Consider the following 26731-nt stretch of genomic DNA (forward strand, 5'->3'; position numbering starts at 1 on the left):
TTAGTCATATTGATTGTGTGTATAGGTCAGGATACTATCACACTTTAAGTAATGTATGTGAAATGTAAATTCAGTTATAATTTGGAATAAATATTATTGCCCTTATGAATCCATTATCAAGAAGCCTAGATACTCAGAGGATGAATTGTAGAGTACTTGCACAGTGTGATTTCTCATATGTTGCTAAAAACAAAAATACTTGGAAAAAAAGCCTTTATAGTACTCAGTAAAGAATAATATAATAAGACTCCATAAAAAGGAATAAAAGAAAGAAAATATATAAAATTGATAAGGTGAAAATAAAACAAAGTTTACCAAATTCTAGTTTTTTATAAAAATAACAATGAAAATTATAGCATTATAGTAGGAATACATTAATTTATCAAATCATAGCTACTATGAATTATAAAGTATTTCATTTTATCATAAGTTATACTTGAAATAACTAGAGTGACATTAAAAAAGTATTCCTTTAAATTTTCATTCTCGTTTTCAGTCTACTTTTTTTTATTCCATTTTCAAACTCTTTTAAAATTTGCAATATTAATTGCTTAACATATTAAAATGTATCTCATAAATAGCATTGATATTAACATAAAATATACTTAATTATTTATAGTAAATTAGTATTCTTTAATATCTATGTGTGTGATTTGTGTATGGTTATGTAAGGGTGTGGTCCCAGGAACTGGATCAAAGACTTTCCACATATCTGTAAGTATTCTACTTTAGTTGTATCTCTGACTATAATGGTAAAACAATTTTCTAATTTTACAATTAGAAACTAATTAGGAAATTTTTCTACAGCTCCAGATTCAAATGGTAGAGCAAAAACTGTATTCCATCATATATAGTCAAACCTTAAACTGAGCTCAGATGTTGCCTGCCATTGAAAAAGCTTATTTATTGCATTCTTTCTATGGTCTAAATCCCAATGTGACTTTGAATGCAAAATTAGAGTGAATATTTGGTAATCAATGTGCCAAATGTCCTTTATAATAAAAAGCTAGAGCAGGAGAAAAGAATATGCCTGTGACAACAATTCCTGGGATTAATTGGTTGTTTAGTTACTATGATAGTGTACTACTTCTGCTAAATTGCTCATGTAACAAATGCTCCAGGGGTGAGTGAAAAGGGGCCTGGTCTTTGTTCCTCTGGAGACTGGGCAATATGTGCACATTTGTATATACCTATAAATATTTGTAGTGAGAAATGTATCTAGTTTTCATATACTCCTAGGGAATTTTTCAGGGATGAATTTTGAAATATTTTTAATAAAGTAGATATTAATGGGGTTATTGTTTAACAGCAAGAGAGGGCAGTGAGAGAAAGAGGAGAGAGAGAGAAGGAGGAGGAAGAGGAGGAGGAGGAAGAGGAAGAGGAAGAGGAAGAGGAGAATCTTTTCAGCTAATATTTGAATCTCCATGGTAGAGTCTAACAAGACTGTCTGGATTGTCTCCTCTTTCCAAAGTTTCTACAACAGAAAGCCAGAGTGGATGAATCAAAAATACAATTTAGGCTGTAAAGACTCAGTTTTCAAATTTCCATGCTGTAGATTCTCTGGTATGTGATTCATCAGTACAGTAAATCAGATCAGAAAGAATAAATTATGAGTGATATATTGGAAACAATCTTTTTCTCCAAAAGAAAGGGTAAGTTTTAAAACTGAATTAAACTTTTTCCCTATTCACGATCTCCTCATCTTCATTTTCAATCTTGTGAAACCTAATATAACAGAGACACTTCTTTCTACATTGGTGAGAAGTTGGTAATAGTTTGTGTTTCTTTATCTTTTACTAGTCTGTGAGAGACTGGACTGTGTCTTGGTGTACCTGCAGACTTACTTGCAATGTGTGGGAATAGGTGTGGGTCCTGTGGATATGCAGTCATTTTGCCTTGAAGCTGCTGAGACATTCTGATGCTGATGAAACCAGTTTTGTGGTTTGTCATATGTTTTGCTTACATTCACCCTGTGGATATGATGTAAGTGTTACTGCGATGAGTAAATAGCAAAAACAAAACAAAAACAAAACAAAAACAAAAATCCCCAACAAAGCAAAACAAACAAACAAACAATCAAAAAGAACAAAAACGAAGGTTTGCTTAAATCCTAAAACTATCTATAGAACTTTGTTAAGTTTCCTGAAACTTGCTCAGGCTTATCTTCTGATCTTTCTCTTTTTATTCTTACTGAAAGTGACATTGTGTTTCTTGTGACTATGATGCTTCTCATAAATATAATAGACGTAATTGCTATACAGATATAAGAATTAGAATATATGAAGCATAAAAGCTTGGCTTCTGGTCTTGGGTCTTGTCTGGAGGTTGTTTGATAAACACAGCAAGTTTTTATAATGTGCATAGACTAGAACAACACAAACTTGCCTCACTGGGTGTGACAAGACTGAATAAATTAACAATGTTCAAATAAAAATTAGAGGAGATTAGCTAGAAATGACAAGACTCAATGAATACACAAAAGGCTTACAGGGGAAATGTATTTGTAACAGGGGCACTTGACTGATCTGGACAAGCTCTTCTGAGGAAATGATATTTGCACTGGGCTCTCAGTCACAGAAAAAAATGGGGGCAGGGGTAGAGGTTTTAAAATGTGAACATTTAGAGAAACAGTCTGTCAAATTTATTTTCTTCATGAATTAACAAATTTGACCATACATATATAGGTAAATATTAATAAATTATATATATATATATATACACACACACACACACATATATATATATATGTAAAGAAATAAATATAAAGATGATATATTGAGAGATGGATAAAGATGATATAAATATAGATAGAGACAGAGACAGAAAAATAGGTATAAATAAATCTGTGGATGTGTATTCTTGCATGCCTATATCCCAATATGACTTATGGTTTTTCTTTCACTACATTTCATGAGACTCTAACAAGTAATAAGTGTAAAATATTGTGTCAAAATCTATAGCCTAAACAATGCAAACATCCACTATAAAGCAGAGGGAAGACATTCCATTGTGCTGTTCCTCTAGAAAGTGGCTAAGGATGAATACTTCCAGTCTGCAAATTGTAACTTTCAGCATCAATGATACAGACTTTATAACTTCTGTATGTGTGTATTTGTTGACTTATGTTATCCTTAGTAACCCTTCTCTCATTTTTGTTTCAACATTGTTTTTTAATCTAGTTTTGCCACACCACACCTAATAAGGCAAGTTTATATTGTTCCAGTCTGCACATATGACAAAAATGTGCTTGATCACACAGCAGCCAGAGATGACTCAGAACCAGAAGCTAAGCTCTATGATCCAAGTCATCTGACCCTTGCAGTTTTGCAGGGCAATGTTGAACTCACTTTTCTTATGCATAAGAACAGGACAACAGATATCTGTAACAGGAGGAAGATGGCTTATTAAATGATATCAGCTCTTTATTACAGCTAAACTCTTTAGGCCCACTCACACAAGATTTATAAAATTCCACTGAATAACTAGAGTTTTTTTTTTTTTTTTTTTTTTTTTTTTTTTTTTTTTAAATTCAGGGCATGTGTGAATCTTTGCTCCAATTTTTATTACATTTCTTTCTCTCTATCTGTTGCTCTTTCTCTGTCTATTTTTGTATGTCTTTGTCTCTGTCTCTCTGTCTGTGTGTCTCTCTGTTCTCTCTCTCTCTCTCTCTCTCTCTCTCTCTCTCTCTCTCTCTCCCTATGTGTGTGTGTGTGTGTGTGTGTGTGTGTGTGTGTGCGTGCGCACGCACTGGGGTAAATCTGTGAAAGTCACAGGGCTTCTTAGAGGAATCAGCTGTTTCCTATCTTGTAGTTTGGGATCAAACTCAGGTCCTCAGATTTGAAGGCAGTACCTTTTCCTGGGGAGAATCTTACCACTTCTTGGTAAATCAACCTTCATAGTCTGTCCTCCAATTTTATAATGTAATAATGAAAAGAGACCCAAAATTTTTCACCTTGCTTTCATGAATTTCTTCCAAGAAACTACTTACACTTCTAAAGCATTCTGTTTTTGAGTCTGCTACCTAGAGGGAATTATATTTATTTGTTTGATTGGAAATGATTCTCCTTCTCATTCCCATTAAATGTGATTTCATTTCTTTTGTCACAAATGATAATTTTTCTCTAACTTTCATATCCCCCAAATCTACACTATTAGACTAAATATGTTTCAATTTTACTTTCATTATAAGATCTGTTTTCAAGATACTATGTAATTTTTTAATCTTTGTGTTTCTATAGTTAATAAAAGCCTTAAAAGTCATTTATCTTTCATGGCCACTGCAGAAAAGATATTAATTCACTAAGGATGATTTTATTTCAGCCACGTAAAGAAAATTTGGATTTAAAACAATGGAAAAATTGAGCAAGTAACCCACTTGAAATACAAGTTTTATGAAAGGAGGGGATTGTGATTGAAGAGTCAGTGAAGAGAGTCACTACGGCAGTGGTAAGGGAGTAGACAGGTACATGTCTACATATTTTGTTTATAGTGAGTCAACTAATCTTTATACATAATTAAAGAGATTGTTGAATTAAACATTTAGATTACATGTGGATATTGTGGTGCTGAAATTTTTTAACTTCAATGGGCAGATTTTTTTTTTTTTTTTTTTTTTTTTTGAGTCAGCTCATCAAGGTGGCACACTTCTCTAACTCTCTCACTAAGAATCTGACTGGAAACTGACCTCTGTCGTTTGATGTTTTAATTCATCTCTTTAAGTAACTATAAGTCCTTCTCTGAGCATTATATCAGGGAGAAATTGTTTTTATTCTATCTGAAGACGATTTCTATTCTCCAAATATTAAAAGCAGTACCATAAATAGGTAACTATGTGATTTACTTATACCATTTTTCTTGAAATGGTATAAGTAAATCATACAGTGTGTTTTGATTACTTTTACCTCCTCCAACTCTTTTGATTCATCCTTTGAAGCCATAGATAACCATGGAAGAGTAAAGAATGAGCATTATATTTTAAAACAGATTGTAAAGGACTAAATTAGAGAAATTAGCAAACTGGACTGTATGACATGTAAAGATGTTAAAACACGAAATACAACAAAAGCAAACATCATTCTTAGCTTTCTTAGCTTAAAAATCCCTTATTTTACTATATTTAAATTTATCCAAGCAAATTTTAAGATTAAAAAAAATGCCTTTAAACGATTAGGAGAAGTGTAACATTTTTATGAAAAAATTAAAATATAAGTAGTTTCTATAAAAGTCACATGAGTTTAGTGAAATATATTTTACCAGTATCGGTTAATTCAAGCAAAATAATATTATAAGTTAAATTTGTCATAAGCCTTGGCTTCTCTGAAAAGTTGAGTCCTACAGTTATGGCCATACTTTTCTATAAAATAAAGATACACAGATTCACAGATACAAATATGAACAAATCTCTCTGGAAGCTTATATAAGAATCTCAATGTGCTTCTTTGTGCACAGGAGAAGTATGAATTCAAAGTTAGTTACATTTAATTTTTCACTGATATTCATTATGTTTTATTGATTTCATAACAACTACAAATTTCTCAAAAACAAGTTAATAGTAAACTACATTATAAATTATTGAAAACAGCTATTATTATCAATAACAGTGATTCATTTAGTATTAGGTAAATTTATCTGTGTATCAGAAATTGTTATATATTATAAAATTATTATTTAAAAATTAAATATGACAATATTACAATATTATAAGAAGTGTTATGTCTCAAACAATATATTATCATACTATTAATTTTAAATTAATACTTATGATTGTAAAGCATAGAAGCATGGCCATTGAAATGGATTATCAGGCAAAGAGAGGCTATCATGCCTAAAACCTCAAATCCATCCCTTGGGGCCACATGGTGAAAAGAGTCGGATTCATGACTGTACCTGTACACATACCCACAGACCACACACACAAACACACACATACAAACACACATGCACACACTTATGTGCACATACACACAGAGAATGAATGAGAGAAAAACACACATAAATGAATTATAAACATAAGAATAATTTTATAGAAATGCTAGTCAAAGAGAGACAATGAGGTTAAATTGAGGATTTTTTTCACTCATATAAGTTACAAACATTGGAATATACAATTAAAAAAATATAAAACATAACATTTCAACAAATGTATTTTTTAAATAATTTTAAAAAAGGATAATTTAGTATATCTATCTATCTATATATGAACATATATTATTGCAAAGAACACTTTTCAAGTTTAAAAAACAAAATATCTAATAAAAGTTCAAATTTACAGGTAGGAAAGCTTAATTTTCTAATGAAATAAACCTAAATGTAATAAAATTACATTTTTAATGTTATACTATAATGTACTTTTCATTGATTTAACAACCTTAAACTATGGTCCAAATCTTTAGGTTTTTTTTAACATGGAAACAGTAAAATGGTATACAGAATATGAATGGTACTATTAAAATATGATCAAATACATTTTTTTGAGAATAATTTACCCAGGAGCTAAAGGAGACAGGAACAATAGACAGAAAGATGAGTGAATTCAGTCGAGATAATTGTTAGAATGGAATCACTAATCTTAGTGGATCATTGCATTAAATAGTACTTTTATTACTACAGAACACAGGGTAAGAATGAGCAATGGGTCTACATGTACATGTGAATCTATTTATAGATAAAATATTCATTTTTGTCAAAGCTCTCAGAATGGGTAAAAATAGTGTTTGGGCTTATACTTTCGCAACATACCCAGCAGACACATAATGTTTTCTCTTAAGTTTTGTAATAACTAAATCACATTTTCAAAGCAAGAACAAACTATACTTTGGAATATCAACAGGGATCAAAGTACCTAACAACATTAATATATTTTATTCCTCAAGTTTAAAAAATTTGATCCAATTCAGTAATGGAAATCGCATTGACACCTAGGTATCTATGTTGAAATTTAAAAAGATTCTTCGGGGATTTCATGACAAAGGCAAATAAGATTAACAGCATGGGAGAGAATCAAAGAATTTCAGTATCTGGACATTTATTTCAATATGTTATTTCTTTCTTTGCAGGTTAAACATTTGTTAGCCACTTCCTACTTACTGCAGCCATTCACATCATGTATAACAATAGCATGACTGAATTCATTCTCTTTGGGTTGACTCAGGATCTAGAAAAACAGAAGGCAATATTTGGAGTCTTCTTGATTTTTTACCTTATGACATTGCTGGGAAACTTTATCATCATGGTGACAATTAAGATGAGTCAGACACTTGGGAGTCCCATGTACTTTTTCCTCTTCTATTTGTCTTTTGCTGATGCTTGCTTCTCTACAACTACAGCACCTAGATTGATTGTGGACTCCCTCTCCCAGAAAAAAATTATTACCTACAATGAATGTATGACTCAGGTCTTTGCAGTTCACTTCTTTGGATGCATGGAGATCTTTGTGCTTATCCTCATGGCCTTTGACCACTATGCAGCAATCTGTAAGCCTCTAAGATACACAACTATAATGAGCCAACATATCTGTGGCATATTAGTGATTCTTGCCTGGGTAGGATCTTGTATTCACTCTTCCGCACAGATTTTCTTGGCCTTAAGATTACCATTTTGTGGCCCAAATGTGATTGATCACTATTTCTGTGATTTGCAGCCCTTGTTGAAGCTTGCCTGCATGGATACCTATGTGATAAATTTGTTAGTTGTGTCTAATAGTGGTGCCATATGCATGGTAAGTTTCATAGTACTGCTTATCTCCTATATTGTCATCTTATACTCTCTGAGAAACCACAGTGCAGAAGGAAGAAGAAAGGCCTTGTCTACATGCACTTCTCATTTCATCGTGGTGGTCATATTTTTTGGTCCCTGTATATTTATATACACACGCCCACCAACCACTTTTCCAATAGACAAGATGGTGTCTGTGTTTTATACAATTGGAACACCTTTGCTCAATCCCCTTGTCTATACTCTGAGGAATGCAGAGGTAAAAATGCCATGAAAAAGTTATGGGGTGGTAAAGTATGACTGTAGTTGATAAAGAATATATGAGGATTCTAATTATAGCTACTAAGAAGCTAATATTGATACATGAATAAAAAAAAAGTATTTCTGAAAATATATAATCAAGATATCTGTCTTGTATATGTTTGTATAAATAATAATCTGGAACTGATTAGGTGTGCTTTTGACCAAGCTTGAACTTGACAACAGTCCCAGAATCTCATATTATTAAAAGAGAGAATAAACACCCATATGTTGTTCTCTAGCCTCCTCATACATGCCATGTATACATATACATAAATATAGTTATGTTACAAAAGTAAATACTTGCAAGAAGCTTATTAACTAATATTGTACACACACACATACACATATACACACATAAACACACATATATGGATAAGTAAATAACTAATTAATAAATAGTAGTATTGATGTGAAGTCATGTAGGTATATTACTTTTAAAGACATTATCCTAGTCTATTTTAAAATTATTCATATAGATAATCTATAAAAAATCTATACAAAGCAGAATTGTTATCTTGACAAACTAAGAATAAGAAAGCATGATTCTAGAAATCAATACCTTCTTGTCTCCATGGTAGATTTCAGTAATAGAAATCTACCATGGAGATGGTACAACAAAACTTCAAATACTTGCGAAACCTAGACATCAGTGAAAAGATAGTGACCCCCATGTGAGTGGTGACAAAAGGAATCTTTTGCTTGGATGTAACCTGGAGATCTTACACATTTCCATTGCAAAAGTAGAGTCAGAGGAGGTGAAATTTAAGCAGTTTGAATTTTCAGATCAAGAAAGAAGACCACTGTATAATAGGGTAGGAAAGATAAGCACAGGGATAGAAGGCATGGGGGAAACACAGGAATCTTGATTCTCTCTAGGTGGAGTGAAAGAACATCATCACCCTTATTGTTTGAACTATGTAAATACCTAGAGAAATAAATGAAATCTCTGGATATGAATATTTTAGTCTAGAGTAGGTTAATTTATTAGCACCCTATGAGTACCAGAAATGATACAAGAGGATTTGTTTGTTAGCTATAAATAGTACATAAAAATTAGAAATTTATATTTTCAGTAATGAAAATCAGAGCTAGAGTTTATCCCCTTTAGACCTTTAGCTATATTAGTGTTTTAACTGATGTATTTTCATTTTTGATATGAGATAATCAGTATAATTATAATTCACATTTATTCTGGCTTCTTTATATCACAATAAAATATAGCTATCCTATTTTATTACCACAGGATGTTAAAATGCACAAGTACATTAAAAGTACATTAAAATACACAAGTACCACTTCAAATGATAATAACTTGCTGGTGTATAATTCAGTGGGATGCAGCTTAGTTACTATTCAGAAGGCTTTGGGTGTCATTCTGAGAACAAATAAGAAAAGGATGATGAAAAGGATACTGTACTGTGTAGATATGTAAAGTTTCCATATTCTGGCACTGGCTTATGACCATGTAATTTTTTTCTAACAATTTCATTATGAAGAAGTTATAGGAGAGTAAGCATTGATATCCCCAACAGATATTTATCAGACTTTCTAGGCTCCTATTCACAAATGTCAAGTTTTGTCTATACCCTTTCCAGATGAATATTCATAATTTTCATTATTTTATAACTTTGAGTTTTGTTTTCAATACTCATGAAGATTTTTAAACATAAACACTTCTTAAGTGAGTAGGTCAGAAACTGATAAACATTTATTTCTAGTCTTTTGATATTCCTTCAGACTTCATGTAATAAATACCTGTTTAGCAACCTTTAAATGCAATCTCACATGGTGTAATGAAGAGTCTTCTCAACCTTAGTTAGCATGGATTCCAAATTCTCAACTATTAAATAAGGCCTTCATTTGAAACTAGAATGTTCAATGTACCAATGCCAGCTGCAATGTTTATTGTCACAAAAAGAATTTGGAATGTCCTAGAAGATATTCATCTGGGCATACAAGTGTGAGATAATCCATCTTATGTTGATTAGGTGGGAAGACACACCTTATGTGTAGACATTGCAACTCCATGGCCTGGGGTCTTCTGCACTGAGTAAAATGAGGAGGATTTTGTTTTTTCTGTCTTTGCTTACTAAATATGGATGCAATGTCTTTCGTTACCATAGGTTATTGTCATCATGACTCTCATATTATATAAGGACAATATCCTCAAGCTGGGAGACAAATAAATCATCTGTCTTCAACTTAATCTTTTCATAATATTTTCCATAATCATATGAATGATACTAATAATATGAACTAATGAAAACCGAGTTACTATCTGCCTTCCATTGCTTTTTTCCTACAGCATAGTTCTATATCAATGAAATATACAAACTAACTAGTTATTTCAAATTAGCTGGTAGAAAAAGTTAAGAGTAATATCAATACAAGAAAGTTATAACTGTTTGAGGTGATGAATATGCCCATTTCCATGTTATAGTCATCACACATAGTTAAAACATACATATTATGCATGTTTGCATGCATAACATTACAAATGTGTTAAAACATAATACTTTGCACAATAATTTTAATAATTATTATGTGATACAATATATTTAAATATTGTAAATTAAGTGTCCAAAGTTTCACATTTTCAAGGTATTAAAAAATAACTCTCAATCTTCAGCTAAGGTCTAAAATCTGAAAATGAGAAAGACAATTTCTAAGAAGAAAAGTGAGAGAGATGTATGTAGAAGACAGGGACACGGTGGGTGCACCCCGGATTCTGCCAGACACATTCTGGGGGATCTATAGAACCCATAGCCAGCCCTAGCACTCCCCTTCCACCGCGCGCCCCTCTTCCGGCATGAGGCCTGGCCTGGACCGGACCTCTGCCCGGCAAGCTTGTGAGTACACCCCGGATTCCGCCAGACATTCTGGGGGATCCATAGAACCCATAGCCAGCGCTAGCACTCCCCTTCCTCCACGCGCCCCTCTTCTGATCGGAGGCCTGCTGGTAAGTGCACCCTGGTTACCACTGCCAGACACATTCTGGGGGCTCCACAGATCCCACAACCAGCTTGAGGTAGGAAAACCCACATACTACCCTGAGCTCATAGCTGGGTACCCTGAGTGCTCAGAATCCAGCAAATACGCCCCCCCCCCCCGTCCCTGCCGGCTAGCACCCCCCCTTCTGCCCATCTCCCGGGTCTGAGGCCTAGACCAGACCTCTGCCAGGTCTGCAGTTGTGTGGACCCCAGATTCTGCCTGAGACATACAGGAAGGTCCACTCAACCCAGAGCCAAAGAGGAACAACTGAACTCAGAGTGTCAGACAACTAGCTGGACTGCTACCTTGGAGGCACCATATCCTGAGGCATCCTAGAGATACCACCGTAATCAGTGCAGCTGGAAAAAATCACAGAGACATCTGGACCCCTAGAAGACCAAACACAAGCGAGACAACTGGAAAGGCAGGCTACAATCAGAGACAGAAGTACAGGTAGCACTAGATTTAACCAGATGGCAAAAGGCAGGCACAAGAACGTAAGCAACAGAAACCAAAGTTACATGGCATCATCAAAACCCAGTTCCCCCATCATAGCAAGCCCTGAACACCCCATCACACCAGAAAAGCAGGATTCAGAATTAAAATCACTTCTCATGATGATGATAGAGGACTTTAAGAAAGACATAAATAACACTCTCAAAGAACAGATAGAAACCCTTAAAGAGGAAACACAAAAATCCCTTAAGGAATTGCAAGAAAATGCAACCAAACAGGAGAAGGAATTAAACAAAACCATGCAGGATCTAAAAATGGAAGTAGAAACAATAAAGAAATCACAAAGGGAGAATACCCTGGAGATAGAAAACTTAAAAAAACCATCAGGAGTCATAGACACAAGTATTACCAACAGAATACAGGAGATGGAAGAGAGAATCTCATGTGCAGAAGATACCATAGAAAACATTGACACAACTGTCAAAGAAAATGCAAAATACAAAAAGCTACTAACCCAAAATATACAAGAACTCCAAGACACAATGAGAAGGCCAAACCTAAGGATAATAGGAATAGATGAGGGGGAAGACTCCCAACTTAAAGGACCAGTAAATATCCTCAACAAAATTATAGAGGAAAACTTCCCTGACCTAAAGAAAGAGCTGTCCATAAATATACAAGAAGCCTACAGAACTCCAAATAGTTTAGACCAGAAAAGAAATACTTCACACCACATAATAGTCAAAACATCAAATGTACAAAACAAAGAAAAAATACTAAAAGCAGTATGGGAAAAAGGCAAAGTAACATATAAAGGCAGACCTATAAGAATTACACCAGACTTCTCACCAGACACCATAAAAGCCAGAAGATCCTGGACTGATATCATACAGACCCTAAAAGAACATAAATGTCAGCCCAGACTACTATACCAAGCAAAACTGTCAATCATTATTGATGGAGAAACCAAAATATTCCATGACAAATCCAAATTTACACAGTATCTCAACACAAACCCAGCACTTCAAAGGATAATTGGTGGAAAACTCCATCACAAGGAGGGAAACTACAACCTAGAAAAAGCAGGAAAGTAATCTTAAAAGAACCGTAAAAGAAGGTAGCTACACAAACATATATCCACTGCCAATAACAAAAATAACAGGAAACAACACTCATTTTTCCTTAATATCTCTTAATATCAATGGACTCAATTCTCCAGTAAAAAGACATAGACTATCAGACTGGATACGTAAACAGGACCCAACATTTTGCTGCATTCAGGAAACGCACCTCTGTGGAAAGGACAGACACTACCTCAGAGTAAAAGGTTGGAAAACAATCTTCCAAGCAAATGGTCCCAAGAAACAAGCTGGAGTAGCGATTCTAATATCAAATAAAATCAGTTTTCAACCAGAAGTAATCAAAAAAGATAAAGAAGGACACTTCATATTCATCAAAGGAAAAATGTACCAAGAGGAACTCGCAATTCTCAACATCTATGCCCCAAATGTAAGGGCACCCACATACATAAAAGACACTTTACTAAATCTTAAAGCATACATTGCAACCTACACAATAATAGTGGGAGATTTCAACACCGCACTCTCAGCTCTGGACAGATCATGGAAACAGAAACTAAATTGAGACACAATGAAGCTAACAGAAGTTATGAACCAATTGGACCTAACTGACATCTATAGAACATTTCATCCTAAAACAAAAGAATATACCTTCTTCTCAGCACCTCATGGTACCTTCTCGAAAATAGACCATATAATTGGTCACAAAACAGGCCTCAATAGATACAAAAAGATTGAAATAATCCCTAGTACCTTATCAGACCACCATGGATTAAGACTTGTCTTTGACATAGACAAAAACAACAGAAAGCCCACATATACTTGGCAACTGAACAATGCTCTACTCAATGATAACTTGGTCAAGGAAGAAATTAAGAAAGAAATTAAAGACTTTTTAGATTTAAATGAAAATGAGGACACATCATATCAAAACATGTGGGACTCATTGAAAGCAGTACTAAGAGGAAAAATCATAGCTCTAAGTGCTCACAAAAAGAAAGTGGAAAGAGCACACATTAACAACTTGACAGCAAACATGAAAGCATTAGAACAAAAAGAAGCTAGTATACCCAAGAGGAGTAGACTGCAGGAAATAATCAAACTCAGGGCTGAAATCAACCAAGTTGAAACAAAAAGAACTATACAAAATATCAACAAAACCAGGAGCTGGTTCTTTGAGAAAATCAACAAGATAGACAAACCCTTAGCCAGACTAACCAAAGGGCACAGAGGCAGCATTCAAATTAATAAAATCAGAACTGAAAAGGGAGACATAACAACAGAAAGAGAGGAAATTAAAAAAATTATCAGATCCTACTACAAAGGCCTATACTCAACAAAATTGGAAAATCTGGAGGAAATGGACAATTTTCTAGACAGATACCAGGTATCAAAGTTAAACGAGGAGCAGATAAACCACCTAAACAGTCCCATAATGCCTAAAGAAATAGACACAGTCATTAAAAATCTTCCCACCAAAAAATGTCCGGGGCCAGATGGTTTCAGTGCAGAATTCTTTCAGACCTTCAAGGAAAACCTAATACCAATCCTCTTCAAGCTATTCCATCAAATAGAAACAGAAGGAACACTGCCCAATTCATTCTATGAAGCTACCATTACACTCATACCTAAACCACAGAAAGACCCAACAAAGAAAGAGAACAACAGACCAATCTCTCTTATGAGTATTGATGCAAAAATACTCAATAAAATTCTCGCAAACCGAATCCAACAACACATCAAAACAATTATCCATCAAGATCAAGTAGGCTTTATCCCAGGAATGCAGGGATGGTTCAATATTCGGAAATCCATCAATGTTATCCATAAATAAACTCAAAGAGAAAAACCACATGGTCATCTCACTAGACGCTGAGAAATCATTTGACAAAATTCAACATCCCTTCATGTTAAAAGTCTTGGAAAGATCAGGAATTCAAGGCCCATATCTAAACATAGTAAAAGCAATATACAACAAGCCAGTAGCCAACATCAAACTAAATGGAGAGAAACTTAAAACAATCCCACTAAGATCAGGGACTAGGCAAGGCTGCCCACTCTCACCTTACCTATTCAATATAGTACTGGAAGTATTAGCTAGAGCAATTAGACAACAAAAGGAAGTCAAAGGGATACAGATAGGAAAGGAAGAAGTCAAAATTTCACTATTTGCAGATGATATGATAGTATACTTAAGTGAACCTAAAACTTCCACCAAAGAACTCCTAAACCTGATAAACAACTTTAGCAATGTGGCTGGATATAAAATCAACTCAAACAAATCAGTAGCCTTCCTCTATTCAAAGGATAAACAGGCAGAGAAAGAAATTAGGGAAATGACACCCTTCACAATAGCCACAAATAAAATAAATTATCTTGGAGTGAATCTAACAAAGCAAGTGAAAGATCTGTATGACAAGAACTTCAAGTCTCTTAAGAAAGAAATTGAAGAAGATCTCAGAAGATGGAAAGATCTCCCATGCTCCTGGATTGGCAGGATTAACTTAGTAAAAATGGCTATCCTGCCAAAAGCAATCTACAGATTCAATGCAATACCCATCAAAATTCCAAATCAATTCTTCATAGAGATAGAAAGAGCAATTTACAAATTCATTTGGAATAACAAAAAACCTAGCATAGTGAGAACTATTCTCAACAATAAAAGAACCTCTGGGGGAATCACCATTCCGGACCTCAAACTGTACTACAGAGCAGTAGTGATAAAAACTGCATGGTATTGGTACAGAGACAGACAGGATGATCAATGGAATAGAATTGAAGACCCAGAAATGAACCTGCACACCTACGGTCACTTGATCTTTGACAAGGGAGCTAAATCCATCCAGTAGAAAAAGGACAGCATTTTCAACAAGTGGTGCTGGCTCAACTGGAGGTCAACATGTAGAAGAATGTAAATTAATCCATTCTTATCCCCTTGCACAAAGCTCAACTCCAAGTGGATAATGGACCTTCACATAAAGTCAGATACACTGGAACTATTAGAAGAGAAGTTAGGGAAGACCCTCAAATACCTAGGCACAGGGGAAAAGTTCCTGAACAGAACACCAATGGCTTATGCTCTAAGATCAAGAATCAACAAATGGGACCTCATCAAATTTCAAAGCTTCTGTAAGGCAAAGGATACTGTCAACAAGACAAAATGGCAACCAACAGATTGGGAAAAGATCATTACCAATCCTACATCCTATAGGGGGCTAATATTGAATATTTACAAAGAACTCAAGAAATTAGACGCCAAACAACAAAATAACCCCATTAAAAATGGGGTACAGAGCTAAACAAAGAATTCTCAACTGAGGAAACTCGAATGGGGATGCCATCTGAAGTGTAAATAAAATATCTAAAAACAAAAAAACAAAAAAACAAAAAGACAGGGACACCTTGTTTGAACTATTGATTTATATTCAAATATTTGTAATATACTTTCATCATCATGAAAATAGGTAGACTTGAAGATATTTTTCTATTTCATTTTTATGTAATTAATCTTTTGAATTTATTGCTTGTAGCAATATATATATATATATATATATATATATATATATATATATGAACTGTGTCAATGGCTAAGTGTTGATTTATTTCCACTGATCAGAGAGACACACATTAGTTATGTAGACCAATCATGCTAAGTGTTATTTTTGAAAACATAATGAGAACATCACTCTAATTAAAAATTAATATTTTTGTTATATTTTGAAACTTTGGATGTCCTCAGACTCATTTTATAAAGCAACCTGGCAACAAACCCAGAGAATTCTGCATGCCTTGGCTTCCTGATTGCTAAGAATAGATGAATGAGAAACCATATCCAGAATTCAATGAAATTTTAGTTGTGTTTGCTTAATTAACAAGCAAACTGACAAGTGGGTCAAATTTATAAAATGAAACAGAAAATATATGAACTATAAAAATTAGCTAATGTCACACTCTTTGATGGGTAAGCGTTATCAAATTATTAGTCCCTACCTATTAAACAAATATTAAGTTAAGGATTCACTTTAAAATGCTTCCCAATATTTACATTTTGTGACTAAAAATTAAAATAATTTTGAGGTTTTTTTTTAAAAAGATCAAAACAATCACATTACTAGTAGAATTTTTGTTTATTATTGTGAAATAAAACAATAAGTATAAAGATGTATAGGTATATTATCATGAAATATTTTTAAAAGTTTTATAAATGTTGCTCTGCAGTTGAGAAGGAAATTTCAAATAAAAGGTATATTAGAACTCAACCATAATTTCTGCTCAAATACATTACAGAAAATAAGTGAACTCGATCAATGTCATAAAATACGTTTCAACGTTGGGTCACTTTGACAAGATGATAATGACCCTTTTCTTCCAACAGACAAAAAGGCAACTGTGTTGCTGCCTATATAACTCTACTTCTTACACTGAATGTGGGGAACATTTTCCTTTACCTACTGGGTCTTATATTTTCATGAAAACTCTGTGGCAATTCACTCACTTGTTTCTTCATATAGTATTTTAGTCCACTAATAGTAATATGGTTGTTTGCATTGTTACACTTTTGTCAATTATTGGTTTTCATGGATATGATACTACTGATTATTTTATCTAATTATTTTTTCTGAAGAAATCACAAAAAAGAATATATCTGAAATTTCATCTCTGAGTAGAAATCATCAGAAATCCCCTCACATTAACTACATCCACTAGAAATCATGATAGAACACTACTCCTGCAAACTTACTAATCAATCTTATGTTTGGGTTATTTTTAATTAAAAATTACTTGATTATTTAGATAGTAGTGATAATATATTCTTGATCATTATACTAAATTAATAGAGACATTCAGATTAAAAATAATGTCAGTAGCAGAGGCTACAGCTCAGTGGTAGAACACTTGTCCATGATATAAGAGTTAGTGTTCCATCCTCATTGTATAAAGAAAATTTATGGCAGAAATGAAAGAATCATATAGTGCTGATCCAGATCAGTTTAGTGGAAAACAACACTCAGTTAATGTTTTATTTGAATATTGATTGGAAACATTGATGTATTAACAAGCATTGTTTCACACAAATGTGTCCTGTACTTTAACCATCTTCAGTCCTGTAATACTCTCACACTTCATCCCTCAACCACGCACCTATATGTTACTTTTTTCCTCTGAATGGTTCTACATTACTTTTTATATTACCCACACATTTTCTCATGTATTAAGTTATATTAACATAGGCATATATGTTACAGAGGCACATATGCAAGGAATCAAAAGTTAGCATAGCTTTAAGGGCAGCAGAAAAATGCAATTTGATTGATGTCTACCATTAGGGGTGTTGGGTAACACAAAATGTTCTTTAGAAACAAAAGCAGAAGAAAGGTGGATCAACAGAATTCTAAAGCAAAAGGGGGTTGTTCAGTTTGGGGGAAGCAAAGTGAATGTACAGTGCAGGAAAATTCATATATCTTATATTTCAAATAGTCTAAATTATAGCAGAAAATTTCATATTGTTATAAACATAAAACACCACCCTGGTTTTCAGGAAAAGAAGGGCAATTTTATTTATTGTTCATTTCTGAAACTGGATTTTTCTTATGATATACATGATGTTTAGCAAAAATGTTACTTGGACAGAAAGGTCTTTTATCTCCTCCAAAGTTTCTTCATAGCATTTTTCACCTCTTTATTCCTTAATGTGTAGATCAAAGGATTCAGCATGGGTGTGACAATTGAATCTGACACAGCCATGGCCTTGTCTATGGGGTAGGTAGACACAGGCCTCACATACAAGAAAATACATGGCACAAAGAACAATACAACCACTGTGAAGTGGGAACCACAGGTGGAGAGGGCTTTGCGTCTCCCTTCAGAGTTATAAGATTTCAGAGAACACAGGATAGTTATGTAAGAGGCAATTAGAATAATGAAGATAGCCATACACATCACCCCACTGTTGAAGATGACAATGAGACCCAGTGTGTGGGTATCCATGCAGGCCAATGTAAGTAACTGAAACATATCATATAAAAAGTGATCTATAATATTAGGACCACAAAAAGGTATTTGATACATGAAAATAAGCTGAATAGTTGCATGTGCTAATCCCCCTATCCAAGTTCCTGCCAACAGTATAGAACACATCCGAGGACTCATGATGTTCATGTAGTAAAGAGGTTTACAGATGGCCACATAGCGATCATAGGCCATCACAATAAGCAAAATGATTCCCACACCTCCAAAGAAATGTTCTGCAAAGAGCTGGGCCATGCATCCTTCAAAGGAGATAATAGTATTTTCAGAAAGGGAGTCTAAAATCAGCTTTGGGGCAATGACAGAAGAATATGCGGTATCCACTAGGGACAAAAAAGTGAGGAAAAAGTACATAGGTGATCTTAAACTCTGGCTTGTGATCATGGTCACCATAATGAGCATATTTCCTAACACCATTACAACATACATGATTAGAAACACAGCAGAAAACAGTTTCCGAAGGTTCTGGTTCTCTGTAAGACCCAAAAGTATGAACTCTGTCACATTGTTTTGATTTTCCATTTATCTTGTGCTTAGAGTTCCATCTCAGCGCTGTAGAACCTAAAAAAAAAAAAGTGTGACTTAAAATTAATCAATATTGATCTTTTAATTCACTAGTTCTCATACTGAATTTCCGTATTGCTGGACATTCTGCTATATATGATAGAATAGTTTTTTCATTGAAATCTATTCAAACAATCCTTTATGGTGACACATGGCTATAATCTTAGCACTTCCAAGTTGGACCCAGAAAGACCAGAATTTCAAGGGCATTCTTGGCTGCATAGTTTGTTATTGGTTAACCTACACATGAATTTGTTTCAAACATAACATTATTTCAGGTTAAAAAGCTTCTTCTCTCTCCTTTGTGCTTATGGTAGTTATTTGTGTATAACTAGTCTTGATCTTTATGAGTAGTTAGTGTTCTTTTGAAAAACAAAGGGACTGAGGCTCACTGTTTTGATATATAATGAACCCAGCATATTTCAGCATGTTATGATTTTATATGTAAGAAAATTCAGTAAATTGACTTATTGACTTATTTTATTTTTATTGGAAAGTATATTTAATACTATATGTTCTAATTGTAGTTATCTCTTCTTCTATTACTCCTTTTCTGTAGGTAGTGGGCTGTGAAAAGTAGCTGGGTGCTTGGTCTGAGCATGAGTTTGGAACCTTGTATACTTATTGGACTGCAGGAGTTTGGCTCTGCTCCAGGCTCTGGTTCTTTTGCTTTAGCTTCAACCCTCTACAGCTGCTCCCACAGAGAGGTCTATGGCCATCAGTCACAAGGAACAGGCCTCAGGCCCTAGAGAGATTTACATACTAATGAGGTGCCTGAAGGCCAGAGGGTGGAGCTAATTAAGCATTCTTCCCCAGCCCCTCCCCTTTCTCTCTCCCTATTTAACTCATGGCTGCCTTGGGTTTTACAGGGGTGCATCCAGATCCATCAACCATCCTCCATGACATTAAAGCCTGTAAAAACCCATGGACTTTCTCGTGTCTTTGGGCTTGTGCCATGAAGAACCGTGGAGAAGGCCTTTAACCAGCTACCCATCCTACACTTCTCCTGCCCCTCCTTAGAAAACAAATAATCATTTATTTGTCAGTCTACTCTGAAAATATTTATTCAAGCAAGGAGTAGTTTGGTCCACAAGGTTTTTAGACTTACTTTATATCTGTAAGGGACTCATATAGTAAAAATAGTGTAAATGGAAATAAATGAACTGAAGGAATGAAAGAAAAATAGTGACAAAGTACATCACTTGAAACTGAAAGGCTCAAAGAAATATGATAATGAGGAGAAAGAAAGGCTTGGTGACTTCCCACAGGGGAGCAGCAGGAACAAGGGCCAGAGGAAGGAAGAAAGGCAGAGTTCAGAGAGCACAGTCCTGGAGTGATGAGCATCAGGATTTAATGTGACTTCTGCAAACCACCTTAGCTGCATGAATCACTAGCACTGGTTTATTCTTTAAGATATACATTTAATTTTAAATGTAGAAGCAGCATTTTAATAATTTAATGATAACAATTATACCACAATACATATGCAAATGTGTCTATAATATGTGATTTCATAAAAAGCTTCTCAGGATAGGCATCATTCCTTGCCAATATATAAACTTTTGTCATTTTAATTTTCTGATTTTTTAAAATAATTTTGCTTCAGCCAAAAGTTCTTCATCCATGTTTACATGAATGAACAGTAGTTCATATGTATGAATTCATTTATGAATCTGACAAAGGTATTTTTGAAAAATAATTTTCACAACCTATATGAGCATTTTACTTATAAGTATTGATTCAGTCTCCTAAGATCATTCCTATCATTAATTATGAAATATCTCTGGCTGTGTTTTATATTTCTTTAAATCTTTTTTCTTATTTTTAAAATTTTATCACTTTTACTTATTGGACTATGAGGGTGACACAATTGTATTGTTTTTGGAGAATATCTCAATTATTAAAAGACTACAAAAAATATTTTCTCTAGGTTGGCTAATTAATAAACTATCAAAACCACACAAAAATTTTTTCCTAAGAAATTATTACTTCCCCACCTGCTTTCTATTAGTTTCAGTGTATGTGGTTTTATGTGAAGGTCCTTTATCCACTTGGACTTGAGCTTTGTACAAGAAAATAAGAATGGGTCAATTTGCATTCTTCTACATGCTGACCTCCAGTTGAACCAGCACCATTTGCAGAAAATGCTGTCCTTTTTCCACTGGACAATTTTAGCTTTTTAGTCAAAGATCAAGTGACCATAGGTGTGTGGGTTCATTTCTGGGTCTTCAATTATATTCAATTGATCTTCCTGCCTGTCTCTGTACCAATACCATGCAGTTTTTATCACTATTGCTCTAGTACAGCTTGAGGTCAGGGATGATGGTTTCTCCAGAAGTTCTTTTATTGTTGAGAATAGTTTTCGCTATCCTGGCTTGTTTGTTATTCCAAATGAATTTGTGAATTTCTTTCTAACTTTGTGAAGAACTTTGTATACTTGGGCACAGAGGAAAAGTTCATGAACAGAACACTAGTAGTTTATGCTCTAAGATCAAGAATTGACAAATGGGACCTCATCAAATTACAGTTTCTGTAAGGCAAAGGACACTGTCAATAGGACAAAACGGCAACCAATAGATTGGAAAAAGATCTTTACCTATCCCACATCCGATAGAAGGCTAATAAGCAATATATATAAAGAACACAAGAAATTAGACTCCAGAAAACCAAATAACCCTATTAAAAAATGGGGTACAGAGCTAAACAAAGAATTTTCAACTGAGGAAACTCGAATGGCTGAGAAGTACCGAAAAAAAAAAATGTTCAGCATCATTAGACATGAGGGAAAAGCAAATCAAAACAAACCTGAGATACCACCTCACACCAGTCAGAATGGCTAAGATAAAAAACTCAGGTGATACCAGATGCTGACGAGGATGTGGAGAAAAAGGAACACTCTTGCATTTTTGGTGGGATTGCAAGATGGTGCAACCACTCTGGAAATCAGTCTGGCAGTTCCTCAGAAAATTGGACATAGCATTACCTGAGGACCCAGCTATAAAACTCCTGGGCATATACCCAGAAGATGCTCCAGCATATAACAAGGGTATATGCTCCACTATGTTCATAGAAGCCTTATTTATAATAGCCAGAAGCTGAAAAGAACCAAGATGTCCTTCAACAGAGGAATGGATACAGAAAATGTGGTATATTTACACAATGGAATATTACTCAGCTATTAAAAACAATGAATTTGAGAAATTCTTAGGCAAATGGATGGAACTAGAAAATATCATCCTGAGTGAGGTAACCCAATCACAAAATAAAAAAAAAAAAAAACAAAAAACACACACACACACACATGGTATGCACTCAGTGATAATTGGATATTAGCCCAGAAGCTTGAAATACCCAAGATTCAACTCACAAACCACATGAAGCTCATGAAGAAGGAAGACTAATGAGTGGGTGCTTTGGTCCCTCTTAGAAGGAGTAACAAAATACTCATGGGAGCAAACAGGGAGACAAAGCATGGGACAGAAACTGAAGGGGGGCCATCTGGAGACTGTTCCACCTGGGTATCCATCCCATATGTAGTCACCAAAGGTAGATGCTGGTGTGGATGCCAGGAAGTATATGCTGACAGGAGCCTGATATAGCTGTCTCCTTAGAGGTATACCAGAGTCTGCCATATTCAGAGGCAGATGCTCACAGCTAACCATTGACTGATCATGAGGTTCCCAATGGAGGAGCTAGAGAGAAGACTGAAGGAGCTGAAAGGGTCTGTGGCCCCATGAGGAGAGCAACAATAGCAACAAACCAGAGCTCCCAGGGTCTAAACCACCAGCTCGGGAGCACATAGGGAGAGACCATTGACTCCAGCTATATATCTAGGGGAGGATGTCCTTTTTGGGCATAGGTGGGAAAGGAGATCCTTGGTCCCATGAAGGCTGGATGCTCAGTGGGGGGGGGGAGATTTGAGGGTGGGGAGGTGGGAGTGGGTGGGGTAGGTGGGTGCACATCCCCATAGAAGCAGGAGGAGGGGGAATGGGATAGGGAGTTAGTGGAAATGAGGTAAGGGGATAACATCTGAATGTAAAGAAAATATCCAATAAAAAAAGAAGCAATTATCTCTACCATCTTCAGCATAGCACATGAGTGCTGTAGCTTGGATTGGAATTCCAACAAGTTTCTCTCTCTCTTCTCTTCTCTTCTCTTCTCTTCTCTTCTCTTCTCTTCTCTTCTCTTCTCTTCTCTTCTCTTCTCCTCTCTCTCTCTCTCTCTCTCTCTCTCTCTCTCTCTCTCTCTCTCTCCCTCTCTCTCTCTCTCTCACATTTATTTGACTGCTGTTTGTGCACATTGTGCATGTGTTTGTATGTGTTTGTGTACAAATGCACAAGTGTGATTATTTTTCCTTCAGGATTTAATTTGAGTATATAGACTGTCTACAATGCACTATGATCTTTCAACAACATACTTAAATTAATCACTAAAATCTTAAAACACACCATTAATACAAGTATTTGCTTATGTTTATGTTCTCTAAAAGCAAAGTGCTAGGAAGAAGGGGAAGCACAACTAATTAAAAAAAAATTGACAGAAAAAAACAATGAGGTTACAATTATAAAAACAAACCCTAGAGAAAATTTAGTGTCTTTCAGCCAGTGGTAGCATGACTGTCATCATGAGATTATGCTAATTAGTGACATTACTTACTCTCTGTGACCATTGTCACTATAGATCACAGTAGCTATTCTTGCATATTGAAACAATTACATTTAGGTGTGTTTTAGTACATCCAAAAATCTTAGGAATATATATTTTCTAAATAAAATAGTCATCCATACATAATGTTGTCTAGTATTAGAACTGTCAGGGAAATAAATATATTTCATTTTCTTTTCAGGGATCAGAGACAAATATCACAAAAGAAATGCCATTTTAACTCATGTCTGAAATCATAGCATTCAGGTGAGCAAGGCAAGAGGTTGGCAAGCTTGATCTCAGCCTGCCTGCCTATAAACTGAAGCCCTGACTTAAAATAAAGAAACTAATTAACTAAAAAATTTTATTAATGTCAGCGAGATGAATGGATAGGTGATAATGACTGAATTGTAAAAAAAACCAAACTAATTAAATAAAAGAGATATGAGAAATGAAATATAATTATACATGAGAAAGATATACATAAATCAAGAGGGGAAAGCAGAAAAAAAGTGCATGAAGATAAGTAGTATGAAAGACAAAATAAAAAACTATTACTGTAAAATAATGCTTATAATGAAATTGGAGCAACAGCAAAGCAAACCAAATAAAACAAGCATCACTTGTAAACATCTCTTTATGGATAGCATTTTTTATTGATAGTTATACATTAGAGACTTGCTTACTTATTTTTTAAATGTTCAAAAAGTTCAAACATAGACTAAAAGTACTCGATCCAATTCAATGAAGAGCATAAGTAATAGCTGAATGTCATACTCAGAAAACAAACACTACCACATAGTAAGCAAACAAGAATTGAGAGTGAAGGAATGATATATTTTGATAGTAGTATATCTCTCTACACCTCTACACCTCTCAACTTCATTTCCTCTTTTACTTGATTTTATAAACTGTTGAGCCAGTTTGTACTGCCAATATAGTTATGGCTATACTGGAGCTTGTTTGACCTACCAGAAACTACACAGTTAACAAAAACAGACTGTCCGTTCCCTGGAAGCCGTTTGGTGCCCATAGCTTCTCAGTTAAGGGTAGGGGCTCTCACATGAAGTCCTTTCATACTCCATTTTAGGATGCTTTGTTGATCTTGTGCTGGCAATAAAAACTGCCATGAGTTCATGAATATGTGGTCCTGTCATTTCCAGAAAACTTTTCAATACTTCAGAACAAGTCAAGGGGAGGTCATTTATCATCTTTTAAAACTAGTTTATATGCTCCAATTCTATACAAGGATGGAATCTAAACATGAAATATTAATCCACATAATGAGATGGTTGTTTTTTCAGCTCTTTAGAAATGGGGAACAGGCTAAATTTCTCAGATATGCTACAAGGCAATGTGTGACCATCCACATTCCAATCACATAAAGCAAACTTCCTCAGAGAAGCTAAGAACTAGTGAATTATCCTAGTTTATTTTTTCCAGCAACACAGAAATCAATTTATCAATGAAGTAGGTCATTAAATTATTCAAATATCATTACATGTAGACATAGAACTTTTATTGTGCTAATATAAAGAACTAAAGGAGGCAATTTAACAATCTAATAGAGAAAGAACATTTCTAAGTCACCAAGTGACATGCTGCCTCACGAATAAACAGCAAAGAAAGTCAAGGAGGAACTTACTAATTCATTGCATATTCATTTTCCATTTCCAGATGATTGTGTTTGTGGATAAAACAGAATTTTCATTCTGCTTATTTGGAGAAATATGACAGATTTCTCTTCTTACTGCATGCTATTGGAGACTGTGAGAGCACAGGAGGCAGACTTGAGGCAGACTTGCCTTATCCCGGATTAATCCTTTGAGACTTGTCCTATACTAATGAAGATTCATATTTAATACATTTGCACTAACCAACTATAATAATAGAATATTCTCCAGGGTAAGAATTTTCTTGGGACCAGAACAAGATAATACTTCACTTGGTAAAATATGCCATTTCTGGCCATTGAAGAAATAAATATTTATAAATATATATAATAAACATAAATATAATATAATAAATATAAATATAAATATAATAAACATAAATAAATAAATATTTATATTTATATTATAATTGAGAGAAACTACAATATTTTTTACTATGCAACACATAATTCACTTTAACATGAATATACATTATTATTTATTTTCTTTTTTTTATTAGATATTTTATTTACACTTCAGATGGCATCCCCTATCCCCATTCCCCCCCACCCCCTTAGGAAACCCCTATCCCATGCCCCCTTTTCTTTTTTCCATTTATACATTTTTTTTAAATAATGTAAATCATAGGCTTTATAAATTAGGAATTGTTCAATCAGAGGTGTAACCCACTGACAAACCTAGATATAACAACTATCTTTGACTGGTGGAGATACTTGAACATCTGCCTCCCTATCTCCCCCCTCTTTCTCTCTTTCATCACCTAGCTTCTCCTCTCCTTCTTCTTCTCCTCTTCTTACTCCTTTTCTTCCTCTCAGTACTCCTCCTACCTTATCTCCTCCTACACATCACCCTTCCTGTTAAAATGAAACTTTTCTCTCAAAATACAATTAGAGCATAATTATGCCAATTTGTACCAGTGAGGTACAGGATAGTCCTAATACTCAGTCCATCATTTTGTTGACTAATCAGCTCCTCTGTCATCTTTTCTAACTAAAACATTTAATTCTGAACCTGGCTTTAGGATGAATGTCAGCTGACGACCATCCACTCAAATCTTTTCTCTTAAGGTCAATAGCTATATGTTTTCAACCCCATCAGAAATCCAGAATGACTGAGTTAACTATAATTGTGGGAAGCACAAATCATAGTTTCTAAAACTTAGCCAATTTATAGAGACCTCTGGACACCTGGACACTTTCTCTACTTCAAAACATTGGAGCATCTGTTCTTCTGCCTTCTGGCCCAGGATCATCTGACAGACCATAGTGCTGCAGAATTATT

The 26731-nt window shown here is 34.5% G+C and overlaps 2 protein-coding genes across 2 annotated transcripts; one reads left to right on the forward strand and one right to left on the reverse strand.

The window, feature by feature from the left end:
- The first annotated feature begins 1243 nt into the window (after positions 1 to 1243).
- On the forward strand, positions 1244 to 8111 carry LOC117704065 (olfactory receptor 4C11-like). The gene is made up of 3 exons (XM_076928280.1): positions 1244 to 1652; positions 4321 to 4446; positions 7056 to 8111. The coding sequence occupies exon 3, from the start codon at positions 7103 to 7105 to the stop codon at positions 7985 to 7987; it is 885 nt and encodes a 294-aa protein (XP_076784395.1). The 5' UTR covers positions 1244 to 1652; positions 4321 to 4446; positions 7056 to 7102; the 3' UTR covers positions 7988 to 8111.
- A 9963-nt stretch (positions 8112 to 18074) lies between these two features.
- LOC117704427 (olfactory receptor 4C6-like) lies at positions 18075 to 25593 on the reverse strand. The gene is made up of 2 exons (XM_034496552.2): positions 25423 to 25593; positions 18075 to 19130 (listed from the first exon to the last, which is right to left on the reverse strand). Exon 2 carries the CDS (start codon positions 19089 to 19091, stop codon positions 18183 to 18185), a length of 909 nt encoding a protein of 302 aa, XP_034352443.1. The 5' UTR covers positions 19092 to 19130; positions 25423 to 25593; the 3' UTR covers positions 18075 to 18182.
- Between the last annotated feature and the right edge of the window lie 1138 nt (positions 25594 to 26731).

The sequence above is a fragment of the Arvicanthis niloticus genome, chromosome 2 (genome assembly GCF_011762505.2).
Source record: "Arvicanthis niloticus isolate mArvNil1 chromosome 2, mArvNil1.pat.X, whole genome shotgun sequence".
NCBI classification, from domain to species: domain Eukaryota; kingdom Metazoa; phylum Chordata; class Mammalia; order Rodentia; family Muridae; genus Arvicanthis; species Arvicanthis niloticus.